This window comes from Dipodomys ordii, unplaced genomic scaffold, assembly GCF_000151885.1.
Source record: "Dipodomys ordii isolate 6190 unplaced genomic scaffold, Dord_2.0 Scaffold1, whole genome shotgun sequence".
Taxonomy (NCBI): domain Eukaryota; kingdom Metazoa; phylum Chordata; class Mammalia; order Rodentia; family Heteromyidae; genus Dipodomys; species Dipodomys ordii.
The window spans coordinates 59,566,553-59,581,419 of NW_012267217.1; the positions used below are offsets into that span (position 1 = coordinate 59,566,553).

The window sequence follows — 14,867 nt, forward strand, 5'->3', positions numbered from 1 at the left end:
GGGCCTGAACTCTGGGCCTGGGCGCTGTCCCTCAGCTCTTCAGCTCAAGGCTAGCACTCTACCACTTGAGCTACAGTGCCACTTCCGGCTTTTTTTTTCTTTTTGCTTATGTGGTACTGAGGAATTGAACCCAAGGCCTCATGCATGCAAGGCAAGTGCTCTACCACTGAGCCACCTTCCCAGCCCTTCTATGTTGTTTTATATGTCAGTTGTTCATTCTTCTTAATTACTGAGTAACATTCCATTGTGCAGTTACAGCCTAAATTGCTTATTCATTTGACAAGCATCGGAGTTGCTTGCTTTTGGGGAGGTTCTTAGGATAAAGCTGGTATTACAATATGTATTAATGTACCGGTCTTTCTGAGTACTCATATCTTCGTATGTTAGTCATCTTACTTGCCATATCTTTGTATCATGTAATATTCCCGTCAGAGATACATGAGGATTTCAGTTGCTCCATGTCCTTGCTACATTTGTATTGTCAGTTATCTTTAATTCAGGTAGGTGTGTAGTGACATTTCCTTGTGATTTTAATTGTTTCTGTGATGATTAACATTTTGTACATGTGAACATACACTTTGGGGCCATTCTTTTATCTCCTTGTATAGCATTTACTCATATATCTTCTCAATTTGGAAAACTTTTTTTTTCCCCCTCCCAGGAAATAATGAAGATGTTTCATTTTCAAGACCAGCAGATCTTGACCTTATCCAGTCAACTCCCTTTAAACCTCTGGCACTAAAAACACCACCCCGTGTACTTACACTGAGTGAAAGACCACTAGATTTTCTAGATTTAGAAAGACCTCCTCCAACCCCTCAAAATGAAGAAGTAAGTAGAATTTTAAACTCAGTTTTATTTGGAAGTGTAGGAGTCTGTAAGTCATACCATTATTATATTTAAGGGAAGCTTTCCATATGGAACATTGTTACTATCAGTTGATTTTTTTTTTTTTACATTTCCCAAATGAAGTGTTAATGTTCTTCAAAAATTTTGAATATTACTCATGAGGAAAGGGTAAATCTTGTGAAAAGTAAATGCAGGGCCATCGCCAAAATTTGCACGTTGAGTTGTAACCTTTTTGTACAACAAGTAAAGATAATTTTAAAAAAAATTTTTTAAAGAAGAGTGATAGTTTCCTAGTAGTAGGTGTTTCTGGTTTTTTAAGTTCAAAGTTTGTGCTGAGGGAATTAAAATATTGATGTCATGAAAAAAGGCAGCAAGAGACTTGGAAAACTTATTAATCAACTGTTCTGTGAGCTTTTGTAGATAAGACATAAAAGTGATTGAGACCTGCTCCTGCTGTTTGGAAGTTGGTTCTCTGCCTGGCTGTACAACAGTTGTCTGACAGAAAACCATCAGCCCTCAGAAGATAAAAAGTTCTTAATAACACAGAGTAATGGACTGATGAAGATGGCCACATAAACAAATGATAGCACAGCATACTCCTGGTTGGAGGTCATGTCTCCCAGATGCCCAGAGTCCCCATATAATTATAGCTGTGAAAAGCTTTGTTTTGGACTTAGAATTCTGCTCTGTGTTTCCTCTTAACTATATTAATAGACATTTGTCTACTCAGTGCATAACAACAACCAAAAAAGGGCAACAACAAATAAAGCAAAAAAAAAAAAAGATTCTAATAAAAAACAACCCAAGCTGAGCACTGGGAGCTCAGGCTTATAATCCTAGCTACTCAGGAGGCTGAGATCTGAGGATCACATTTTACAGCCAGTTGGGCAAAAAAGTCCTCATGAGACTCTTATCTCCAATTAACCACTCCAAAAGTGCAAGTGGTGCTGTGGCTCAAAGTGGTAGACCTCTCGCATTGAACAAAAGAGCTCAGGGGCAGCACCCAAGCTCTGAGTTCTAGCCCCACGACTCACCAGAAAAGTAAATGAAAAACAAGCATTTTTTTTGAGTGATTAAAGACTGAAGGAAAAAAAAGTTTACAAGGATTGCCCTCAGAAGACTATATGGGGTATACTTTGACAGTAATTGTGGAATTAAACAAATGTGATAAATTCCCAGAGTGTATAGCACTAGGAAACAAGTAAGCTGAGATTAGACTAATTTTGAAGGCCTACCTTATTATTTTACTAACTGCATAACTTTGGGCAAGTTACTTAGTAATATACAAAAATAAAAGTAATGAAAAATTCTTCATAGGATTATCATGAAAGCTGGGACTGGCAGCACAGACCTGTAATTCTAGCTACTCAGGAGGCTGAGATCTGAGGATTATATTTGAAGCCAGATCTGGCAAGGAAAGTCTGTGAGACTCTTTGTCCAGTTAACTACCAAGTGCTAGAGCTCTCGCCTTGAGCATAAAAGCTCAGAGACAGTGCTTAGGCCTTGAATTCATGCTGAGGCCGAGTTACACACATGCATGCATGCATGCACGCACACAAACACACACAATCATTAAAACACATTAAAAGCTCAATCTGTATAGATATAAAATTGTATTAAATATTTAATAATGAATTATAAATAATATTATAAAAGAGTTAAAAGATTGGTCTCTAGGCCTATAATCTTAGGTATTCAGGATGCTGAGATCAGGAGGATAGTGGTTTTAAGCCATCCTGGGCAAGAAAGTCCATAAGCATAGCACAGAAGCAGAGCAAAAGCAAGGCTGAGTTCAAATAGTTTCAGAGAGGGGGACATCCTATAGCAGGAGCCCAATCCTAAAACCTAAGAGAAATTTCTAAGATTAATGCCAGCTACCTATTGAAAGGTTTCGATGACCATAGTTTGTTTGTACTTCAAGTGTACAGAATAGTCTAGTACCCTGTTGACGGTGATTTAGATAACCAATGAGCAGGAAAGAGAGACAGAATTCTTGCCACTGCTAGAAATAGACTAAATTAGAAGTCCCAGAGTTCTGCTAAAATTGACTATTCATACATTTGGCTTGTGAAGCAATATAAGGACTGCAAAATCATTTAGTACATAAGGAGACAATCGTATACTTTTCTCCAGCTTCCCATAGCTGACTGTATTGATAATTGTGTGTGGCCTGTGAATGATGTTATAAATATTCAAATAGATCTTGGCAGAAAAAATGTTCCTCCCCCTCTGATTCTAAAGGCAGCTCAGAATCTATAAAGTGAGATAAACTGAAACTCTTTGCTTTGTAATCATCCCACAGTGAAAACCATGGTTTCCTTTTCTTCCCTCCCTCTTTTTCTCTCTCTCTTCCTCCTTTCCATTGTTGAACCCAGTGCAGTGTTAGGTGAGGTCAGTGTTTCTTTTCCTCAGCACTTAAGGCGTTTTGGACTGGAGAATTCTCCAGTGATATTGTCCAGTGAGGCTGTTGTTTTGCACTTGTAGAATGGTTAGCAACATTCCTGATCACTATCTGGCATCCAAAGATTTGAATTCCCAAAGCTCAACCACAATAAATGCCAAGAGCTTTCTGAATGTATTTAAATAGGAAGAGAAACCAAACAGACTTTGTAAAGGACAGGCTATAAGAGTTTTGGTTGAAAAGAGCAATCTTACTTAAAAGAAGACACTAGAATGCCATCCATTTATAAAATAAGTCTATATAATGTCACTGAACCCCCAAATCTATTCAAATGGGTCAATAATCAGAAGTGATCTGAAGGAAGGAGCAAAATGAGTGGGCCTGTATAAACCATGACCTGGTTTGAAAGAAGAGTAAAGGCAATGAGTGTTTTCAGAAAGGGACATATTTGTTAAGAAGCTGTCAGTGGTATCCACACGGTGCTAAATCCTACAGCAGTCATGTGCAGAGTGTACAGCCAGAGCTTCAAGCACTAGGAGATGTAGTACTTAGCAAGAGCCAACCTAGTCATAGATCACACTTTGAAAACAATGCTTCAGTAGAAGCTAGGATAACACACATGCTGTGAACATCTTAACAGAACACTGAACGTTGCAGTTTAAGTATAAGGAAGCAACATAATTATTAGTACCTTATTTATGATGGCTCAATTCCATTGACATGACCACTATGAGTATGTGAAGTAAAAGACCATAGCTGATCTGAAGTATTCTGAACTACTATGTAACATAGCCTAAAGCCTATGTAGAAAATGGCCAGTCCACTCAATGTATACTTAAAAGAGCACTGCAATAGCTTAGGGAATCAAGAACTTGACCATAGTGTTAGGACAATTTAATGGTAGTTTATTAACTCTCTTTGCTTCCCCATCTTCTGTAGAAAGAGGAACTAGGACTGTAATAAGCTGAATAGAGCAAAAGTCTGGAGCAAAGTGAGGAAAGAGAGAATAAGTCTGTTTGTAGTGTACACTTGGAAGATTTTTTTGGTGTACACTCACAATTCATGCCTTTGCTATCACTGTGATACATTGTTCCATGTTTCTTTCTGCTAACTCTTAATCACTGACTTGGCTGTTTTCCACGTTATTTATTTAAAATCTTGAGCGTTGAGCATGTTTGTGGAAACTGTGAGGGTGTTCAGTCCAGTTGTCCTGTCCACATGTACTTTGTTTTCCTCTCTTCTGATCCAAGAGTTCCACAGAAAGCAAGAAGGAATCTGCAGTAGATGCTGAGGTATCTGAGCAGATCCTTAAAGGATAGTAGGCTTAGCATAGACCCAAAGGACCAATAAACGGAAGCCTGAAAGGTATTTATTTGGGTTTATGAGTAACCTAGTGTAACTTGTGTTTAAGCACATTAAAGAGGAGTCTTACCTGTATATGTACTGAATATCTAGCACTACACACTTTATAAATATACCAGAAAACACCGTGACCCAGTAACCAAGAAGTGCTTTGACTCTGAGGAACTGTATTTCTTATTCTGAAAGAGAGTAAGACTGGTTCTGAGTGACAATATTAAGATCCTAAGTTGAAAAGCATCCACCACTTCCTTGAACTAAATGATAAAAACATTTGAAATGTCATTATGCTCTTTATCTAATCAGTGTTTGGACTGGTTCTGAATGACAATATTAAGATCCTAAGTTGAAAAGCATCCACCACTACCTTGAACTAAATGATAAAAACATTTGAAATGTCATTATGCTCTTTATCCAATCAGTGTTTGAGTTCATTAGTTTTATAGTATACAGGTAGGTCACATTAGAAAGCAAAAGAAATAGAAGTTTTTGACCTGTTATTTCTCCTCATTTAACAATAACCTCAAAGATAACTATCTGTGTAAAGATGTTTTTAATATCAGATTTCCAATAGTGCAAATAACAAGAGACTTAAAATTCAAGCTTCTTGGCCTATGTTAAGGTCATGGACATTTGCCTACTTCCATCATTTCTGGCCTACTTAATATGAGTTCATACATCTTACCAGAAAAAATGGTTCTGCCTCAGTAAATAATTTATTTGGATCCCTTCTATACAGAAAAACTGTTGTTCTTCAGAGAAATTACAAACTAGGAAGGCAAGGAACAGTCAGATTCAGATTCTTCTACAGCAGTCTAGTACGTAGCTCACCGTACATGAATATATGCACTTGCACTTGATAGTATTGTTTTATATGTAGCTGCTTAAAAGTTAACTTTGACTTTAGTATAACCTTAAAAAGCTCCAAACTGATTGCTCTGTTTGTAAAGTTGGTTGTTTGTTTTTCCACACATTCTCACACAGCTTCCCTCTCACACCCATTGTGTGATCAGCATTTGCCTCCCATCTTCTTAGTGTCCTGTGTAATTAGGCCTTTGATGACCTAAGTGAACATGATAACAGTAGGGTATAATAGCTATTCGCATTGAATTTACATTGTTTTCCATTAGGTATTAGAAGTACCCTAGAGATAATTTAAATATGAAGAGGGAGGTAACAAAACGTGCCATTTTATGTGAGGTTCTTTAGCATCCCATGATTTGTATATCCTGAAGTCCTGGATCCAGTCCCAGTGATACTGAGATGTGACTATTTTACCAGGCAAAATTGATATTTTAAAAGAAAGTAGGATAACTTATCTGTAAGTGTGAACAGGCATTCTAAACTCTATCTGCATTATAATATAAGCACAAGTTTTTTAAAAAAACAAACAAGTCTTAACTGTACTACATGACTGGCAGCAATTCTTGGTTGCTTTTTCTTTGTTCCTTGAAATTTCAGGACTAAGGTTCTTTGGATGCAAAATAGCTACTAAGGCTACTAAGGATATTTCCTGTTCCCTTCCCTTTCTTTGTGTCTTAACAGATCCGTGCAGTTGGCAGGCTAAAGAGAGAGCGCTCTATGAGTGAAAATGCTGTTCGCCAAAATGGACAGCTGGTCAGGAACGATTCCATGTGAGTGGACACTGAGCATCTTTATACATTTTCTCCATAGAATGTGTGCACATCTTGTTCTAGATAATTGCTTCCCATCATATGTGAAGTTTTTTACATCACTTTTACATTTTAACTCTAGTTTGTCATAAAGTCTGATCATTTTGTTAGTTATAAAAATTTTTCAGTCACATTATCTGCTTCTTTGTGTCTGTATGTTCCTGTAAGTATTATTTCCTTGTTGAGGAAATCTATAAAGTATACGTAAGACAAATTGATGAATTCAAATATTCTATTATATGCAAATTCAAAAATGTTTAACTAGTATATAAAACAAGAAGATTAAAGTAAAAAACTATGTTTATATTTTTAAGTTAACATTGCCATAAGATTGTAAAACAGCCATCTCTGTTCCTAATGAGCTATACTGTAGACAAATAGAATTCTACTTATTTATTACAAGTATCTTTTTAGCTTTCTACATAATGGCTTGTGAATTATTAGGTTCCCTTCATTTTCAAAAAACAAATGCATGTATTACTTAAAGGACTATTTGTTTAAATTTTTTTCATCTGTGGATGAGTTTTCACATCCTGATCTTGAAGCCACCATAGATATTTCAGATCAGACAAACGTATTTTTAGTGTTTTATTAAAATTAACAAATAAACTACCCCTTGAAAACTGGTCAGAATTTTAAATCTTAAAGCCATTGGCAGTGATGCCATTTAAAAATGGATGATTTGGGCTTAGATAAGTTATTGCTTTTCCTCAATAATATTTTGGTTGGTTTCCAAGAACTCACCTTGAGCACTATGATACCATGATAACTTCTCCTGGAACTCTTGAATAATTAATTAGATGATACATCTCTTCTGAGAGTTTGCAAATCTAGATAAAAGTGAAATTAATTAACTTTGTGTATAAAATAACTGGAGCACAGTGAGGACTGGGACTGTTAATAATTGATCCTTGCTTCCAAAGAAGTGTGAGGAGAGGTTCACTGGCCTTTCCAGCTGATCAGTGAAGTTCCAGATATAGTGTAGATTATTTGCTTTTTTTAAAAAATTGCATTCTTTTGTTAGTTGCAAGAGAAAAAACTATTTGCACCTAACTTTTCTGGTTTTTTGGAGAATCTTAAGATGTCTCCTAAAGTAGTTGCATTTATGTAGACAGCTATATAGCCTTATGTCTGAAGGCTTATATAGGAAGAAATCAAGCTAAAATGAATCTGTAGCTCCTTCAGGAAATATTTCCCTGAGAGTTTTAGCCATTATGAATATGACTTTTTTAAAATGGTTGAAAGTGTGTTCCCTAAAGTGTGTGGCTGGCATATGTGGTGTCGTGTCAATCCTTGGAGTTTGTTTTTCTAGAATATTTCCACATACCATATGATACATAATTTATTGTTAAGAAATATTAAATGTATACCTAAGGGCTTTTGTTATTTGCTAGTTATAATTTTTTTAAGCTTTCTGGCAATATTTTTTCCTACTGCATAAAGATAGATCTTGCTGTTTAGGTCCTCTGACACTTCATGTCAATAAAATAAAGAGTTCTTTTATTATTGTATTACTTTTTCTCAAAACACATGTTATTGGTAGCTAAAGAGAAAGAAAATTGCTCTATGTGTATGAAAATTACATAACAGCTTTATTTTAACTTACCAAATCAGTTCCTCCTAGCACAAAAGATTAACAATGCTTATGTTTGATGGTTTTTTTTCTTTAAGTTGCCTTAATGACAATTTCTACATGTTTAATAAAACTGGAAGTATAATGTTTTAAAAAATATTAGTTTGGAAAGCGCAAGTCACATGAATCTTTACATATTTCCACAGTGAAATGCCTTGGACTTTACCATACTTTTTATTATGGATGTTTATATATGTTGCCATATTATAGTAAAATACTTAACTATCTTTGTATTAATAATGAAATCTTCCTCTTTCTTTTCCTTTCATTTCATAATTCATCTTTTAAGAATCTGCTACATCTTATTAACATTGAGAATTTTGTGTAATCAACATATTATGTGTCCAAATTAATGTGATAAGGAGGAAATGATTAATTAGTGTAATACAGCTATATTTTACCTCTTCCAACATAATTATGAAACTATTGCTGACTTTATCTGCCAAAATCGTCTTTGTGATGTTAGGTAGATTGTGTATTATCACTCATAACCTTTGCCTGCCTGTTTTTTTTTTTGTCCCTTGCCTCTGAGAATAGATGTGGAAGTGGGTATTGATCAGAGACATTGGTCTTTGTTTTCTTATTGTCATCTGTTGGCACAAAAATGAATTCTGACAATAGAATCATATCTAGCTTTTTCTTTGTTGTAAAAGCTGAATATGTAAAAGAAGCATAATTATTATTTAAGGTGGCACAGATCAGATTCTGCCCCAAGAAATAAAATTTCAAGGTTCCAGGGATCGATTTCTGCACCGGAGTACACGTAAGATTTTTCTCTGCTCTGCTTTTCCCATTAGGAGTTGTTAGCTTACATTACTACTAATCTATCTCACTGCGTAACTGGCATATAATACTCTTAACTCTTACTCTCTGGCTTTGTAGTACTTCTCTTTCAGGATTTCTCAAACTGTCCTCATAAATTATGTTAAGAAAACAAGCAAAAAGACCAACTAAAGCAGTCCTATAGTTATGGGTAATAATGAAAGGAAAATTGGATAATTTATTTATGATAACTTTTCATTTTCTTTGTTTTTCTTTGATTGGTTTGTTCATTTCCTACAAATTTTACTTAATTAGTCTCAGTAATGTATCACTTGGCTTTTTTTTTTTTTTTGCCAGTCCTGGGCCTTGAACTCTGGACCTGAATGCTGTCCCTGAGCCTCTTTATGCTCACTGTTAGCACTCTACCACTTGAGCCACAGCACCACTTGCAGCTTTTTCCGAGTAGTTTATGGAGATAGGAGTCTCGTAGACTTTTCTGCCTGGGCTGGCTTGGAACCTTGAAGCCTCCTTAGTAGCTAGGATTACAGGCGTGAGCCACCAGTGCCCAGATAATGTCACTTTTTACATTTTAACATGCTGTATTTTCTTTTTTGTTTTAAACCTGAGCTGTCTTTCTGGTTCATTTTTTTTAAGTTCCGTAGATTAAAATTATGATTTGGAAGATCTTTTTTTCTGAGATCCTTAGCCCCACGTTTTCTGCAGGTGGGACAGGATAATGTATGGGATGGCTACCTCATGAGGCAGAACATTTTGGCATATAATAGAGACATTCAGCAGGAATGAGGCTGTAGCTCAGTGGCAGAGTGCTCACCTAGCATGCAGAAGGCCTGGGCTTCATTCCCAATATTGAAAAAGACAGTACAGAATGTAGTTCTTAAGCAACAGAAGAAACCACACTGGCAGACAGTGACTTTCTCTTACTCTAATTTTATTATTTGCTTCTGGCAACTGGTAATTTGCCTCAGATTGTAATCGCAAAATAAAAATTTCTATTTAAAATTTCAAGAGAAATTAATACCCAGTTTATTTTAGTGAATTTTTAAATTACCTTTTGTGTGTATGTGTGTGTGTGTGTGTGTGTCTGTGTGTCTGTCTGTCTGTGTGTCTGTGGTATAGGCACCTGGACTTGAACTCAAGACTTCAGGCTCTCACCTGGTCTTTTCACTGATGCCTGGCACTCTACAATCTGAACCACTCTCCAGGCCCACTTTTTTGTTAGTTAATTGGAGATAGGGTTTCTTGGACTTTTCTACCCAAGCTTGTTTATGAGATCCTCATGTGTCAGCCTCCTGAGTAGCTAGGATTAGAGAAGTGAGCCACAGATGCCTAAATTTTTGTATTATTTTCTTGAAGAGTCTGGTGCTTCATCAAAGAAGTAAACCACACAGTTTGAGAAACAGTCCTATGAAAACCCATAGCAAAAATGCTAATTTACCTTAAATTTAACCTTTTAATAATGAGCTATGCCTCCCTCACATCCCTATGCCTTAAAGTTTAGTTCTAACATTGCCTAGCATTGTGTACTTAACTCTTACGCAGTAAGATTTTATGTAAGCATGAGGCAGAATATTACTAATGAAATAGCTACTTATACATACTTCATATTGCTTATATCTGTTATTTTTTAAAATGTAAAGTTAAGATTCTGTGTCATTACACTCCTAGGAACAGTTTATCCTCTAAGAGTACTTTTATTCCTAATCTTATGATTACTTTCAGGTGATATTTTCAGGTGTGATTACTTTCAGAGTGTTATTTTCTTAAGTAACCTCAGTGCTTCAACATTGTTATCGTTTTTATTTTTCACAGGGGTTTACTTGTTAAAAATCCAACAATAACCAGGTGTCAGTGGCTTTCACCTGTAGTTTTAGGTGCTCAGGAGGCTGAGATCTGAGGATCACAGTTCAAAGCCAGCTTGAGCAGGAATGTCCATGAGACTCTTATCTCCAATTAACTACCAAAAATAAGCCAGAAGTGGAGGTGTAGCTCAAGTGGTAGAGTGCTAGTCTTGAGCCAAAAAGCTCAGGAACAGCGCCCAGGCCCTGAGTTCAAACTCAAGGACTGGAACCAAGAAAAACAACAACAAATTGCTAAATATTGGCTGGATATAAATGTTGACCTATCCTAAGACCACTGTTCCCTGCTTGGGGAAAACCTGTAGTGGGCTTCTCAGCTGGTGTCAGACTGATTGGTAAAATGAAAATTACTCATATTTGTATTTAAGGGTTTTGGTGTTTTGTTTTTGTTTTTTAAGAAAAGGTTAAGGCTGCCTAAATCTTTAAAAAGGAAGAAAGAATTACCAAATTATTTAGTAGTATTAAGGTAGTTATGATCATCTTATAATCATTTTCTCTGCAAATGAAAATAGATGTTACCACCAGGGGTATTTAATTTATACTGTCAAAAGAACTAGTCAGTTTGAAAATAACACATCCTATTCTGGTCTATGGAGGCTTGCTGTGTAAATAAATACACATTCGAGAATGTGCCGTAATGCCTGGCTCATACTGAGAGTTTAGTTAGCTTTTTCCTAACTCCAGTCTTCTGGTCCTGCCTACTGAATAGCTGGAGCCAAGTACTTGTTTAACATTGATTTTTTTAGCAGTATCTTTACTACTTAATATTGATAGACTTAGCTCCATGGGCTAGGGGTGCACAAGACCCTGGGTTCACCTCTAGTACCCAAAACCAAAATGATTGCTTTCATTTGCATGTTTTTTTTAAAGGAGTTAGATTTATCCTTTATCTTTCTACATAATATATTTTTAAGTTATCATTGAGAATCATATAAGGGACTTTTTTTTGTTTTATCATATTCCATCTTAGAATTGAAAGGTGTTTCAGGTCTTTTTTAATTTTTTCATTTACTTTTATGAGTTTTTATTATTGATATATATAATGAGTGCCTGTGGAGTATTTTAGAATCCAGCCTTCTATTTATTCCATCTCTGTAGTTGTTGACTGTGAGTCTGTGATTAGTTTTTATTAGATGACCATCATATTTCCTATGTACAGACATAATACTTGTACTCCTAGAATTTAAAATAATTCCTTATTGATTGATTTTAGCAAAATGATCTCCCAATGAAAGTAATTCTTCTTTCCTTTTGTATTTTTTATTTTCAAGACAGGGTCTTCCTATGTAGCTCAGCCTGACCTGAAACTTAACTACTGCCTCAGCCTTCTGAGTGCTGAGATTTCAGACATGCTTTACCATACCTGAGCCCTTTTATTCTTTAATAAGCAAAAATTCATCACACTTTACTCTAGATTCCTATTCAGTTCATTGATATTGTAGCTTTAAGATTATAATTCTAAATATTAATTATTCTAGCCTTTAATGCAATCATATGTATCTATTTCATCGTTTCATATAGAATGATACACAAAGTGTCCTAAGCCTCAAAATTCAAAGTAACACTTGCCTAAGACATCCAGATGTGCTGGCATCTTCATCAAGAAGAATGTAAGATGGACTGTTTACATCACCACAGACCAGATCATTCTAAATCCCACCTCTAGTGACACTGTCCCTTTGACACCTGCCTAGTTGCCCATACAGCAGGAGCTTCAGGATTTCCATGTGTTAGCCATAAAGCCTTCTGAGCGCAAGACTAGAAGACAGATTCTGGGCCTCGGACCTGCTAACGGGTTTTATAGTATGTCCAATTCAGGTTTTGTAAAGTCACTTGAATCAATTAACACATTTTATTTAGATTCCAGAAATTTTCCTGTCTCTAGATAGACATTTAGCGTTACTAGCCATGAGACTGAAAATTTCAGTGTATTTTGTCACCACGAGACCTAATTTCTGTGATGAATCAGCCATAATAGAGTAATGGCTGAAACCATTAACATTTTGTTTAGCTCTTTCTCTCTCTTCCAGAGTCTTTGAAGAACATTGCTTTCATGTTTATTATACCTGTCTCTTTAGATCTTCAGGATACTGGAAATTATTGACAAAACTATGGATATTTGGTTTCTTAATTTTCTGGGAATTGGAATATTAGATGCTAGTAACTATCCTTTCAAAAATTATCCCATTTATTTTGTGGGTTCCAAATAAATATATGTTCAGTTAGATAAGGTTACACTGTCAAAATAAGGCTTTCCATTTTTCAGTTTGCTATCTGCTGTTTTTTTTGTTGTTGTTATTGTTGAACATTCTTGGGTCCTAAACTCAGTGCCTAGGCGCTGTCATTAACCTTTTCTGCTCAAGGCTAGTACTCTACCACTTTGAGCTACAGCCCCATTTCTGGTTTTCTTGAAGTTGATTGGAAATAAGAGTTTCATGGACTTTTCCTGCAGAGCCTGGCTTCAAACTGCAATCCTCAGATCTCAGCCTCCTAAGTAGCTAGGATTACAGGCATGAACCATCGGTGCCCTGTGTTGTTTGTTTGTTTTAAATGTAATAATATAAATAGGATTGCATTTATTCCAGTGTGTTTTGCCCATTGAGAATGTTGGGCCCTCATCCCAATGTCATGGAACAAACAAAAGCCAAATCCTTGTATGAGTTATGCTCATATAATCATGCTCTCATATAATCATGCTCCAATATCAACTAGCTCTCTCAAAGTACTCACCTATACCTTAAAGAGTTCCCATTAGAATTGAACAAATTGTTTCATTCAAGTGTAGATGGCTGCCAGGAAGCAAGTGGAATGCTTTTCTTAGTTTTGTGCCCTTCTCTTCAAATCCTCATCATAAATTCCTCATACTTGTTTGGTTGTATTTGTGAAGTAGTTGAAGTGTTGAAGTGACACTTCGTGAGATCAACTTAGACACTTGTGTGTAGGCTTTGACACCTAGGTGCTCTCTCTCCCACTCCACAGTTGGTTTGGTTTACAAGATCAGCTATATACTGCACAAAATAAAGAATGCTGTCCTCTCTCCCCGCGAAGCTAAAGACTGAACCCATTCATTGCTCTAGTGTTCTTTCCTTCTGAAGTTGTTTTTCATATTCAGTTTGTTTATTTTGATGTTTGGGGTTACAGAGTTCCAATGCTACATTGTAGCTGTTGTTTTTGAACAAATCAAAATGTCTGTTAACCTATTTGTTTGTTGTTTTCTTGGGGCAAGGGGGATGATGGGGAAAACAGATCCCAAAAAACTCCCTAAGATTAAAAACTGCTCAGGTAAAGTTGTATAAAAATCTGACTTGAGTATTTTTCTCTTCATTTGCTGTGCTTTGTGTAAACAGTGTGACACCATCGCCACCCCAGGCTCGGGTCTGTCCTCCCCATATGTTACCTGAAGATGGAGCTAATCTTTCTTCTGCTCGTGGCATTTTGTCGCTTATCCAGTCTTCTACTCGTAGGGCTTACCAGCAGATCTTGGATGTGCTGGATGAAAATCGCAGGTGATTGGCCATCAGTGACTCTTGCCAGCTTTGTTACATTCCTTTTGGCTCCTTATTTAGTGGAGTGTGGTGTCTTTCTTTTATGTTTGCACCTCCTAGTCTCTTTCTAAGATGCAATGGTTTGAAACAGCTTGCTTTGCTTTCTTTTAATTTGAAATTATTGTCCAAAATTCACATTTCATGGGAGTCTGTTAGCTTTCCATTAGTCAGGAAATGTAATGGTTTTTTCAAAGACTTTGTTGACCTATTCTAAGTACTTGAGTCTGTCCAGGGATGTGCTGTTGGACTGAGTATGGGATGTTGGAGTTTAGTTTGATAGGATTGAATTAATAAGGTAGGCGTGAGAGGTGTCATGGTAGCTGCCAGTACATTTTTCCTTTTCTCTTGGCTACAGATTTCTTGGCCTATCCTAAAAGCCCAGATGCTATTATCTTTTTGATAATGCTGGTATTTTTTCAACATAAAAGCATTTGTTCATTCAAACTTTTTTGCACTCATTTAAAACTTTCAACTCTGAACATTAGTGATTTCTGAGAATCTGTTTTAAGTTTGCATTATCATTTTATGAGACTGCTAATTTTTGCAAGAATGTCCAATAAATTCAGCCAACCTTTCCAATGAACCTTATTTCTACTTAGAGCTGAAATGTTTTCTGGTTAACTTTGAACACTTGCTGAGTGCTTTTAATCTTGATACCAACCTAGCCTCTTTTTTGTACTGCTTATCCTTGATCACTCCTGGCCTGTGCTAATCATTCCAGAGTTTATAGGTGGTATGCGTTTGGAACAAAGACCCAAGGACTAGAGC

At 36.1% G+C, this 14,867-nt stretch overlaps 1 protein-coding gene across 10 annotated transcripts in view; it reads left to right on the forward strand.

Annotated features, from left to right (window-relative positions):
• Positions 1–14,867, forward strand: part of Mff (mitochondrial fission factor) — a 31,324-nt gene that overhangs the window by 6,902 nt on the left and 9,555 nt on the right. For 3 of the 10 annotated variants that reach the window (XM_013010179.1, XM_013010197.1, XM_013010205.1), the window contains exons 4-5: positions 662–831; positions 6,155–6,243. In XM_013010179.1, coding sequence (XP_012865633.1) covers positions 662–831; positions 6,155–6,243 — 259 coding nt within the window. Of the gene's footprint in view, positions 1–661; positions 832–6,154; positions 6,244–8,603; positions 8,679–13,901; positions 14,061–14,867 lie in introns of all 10 variants that reach the window. The other 7 variants (XM_013010127.1, XM_013010135.1, XM_013010170.1 and 4 more) reach the window with 4 other exon arrangements.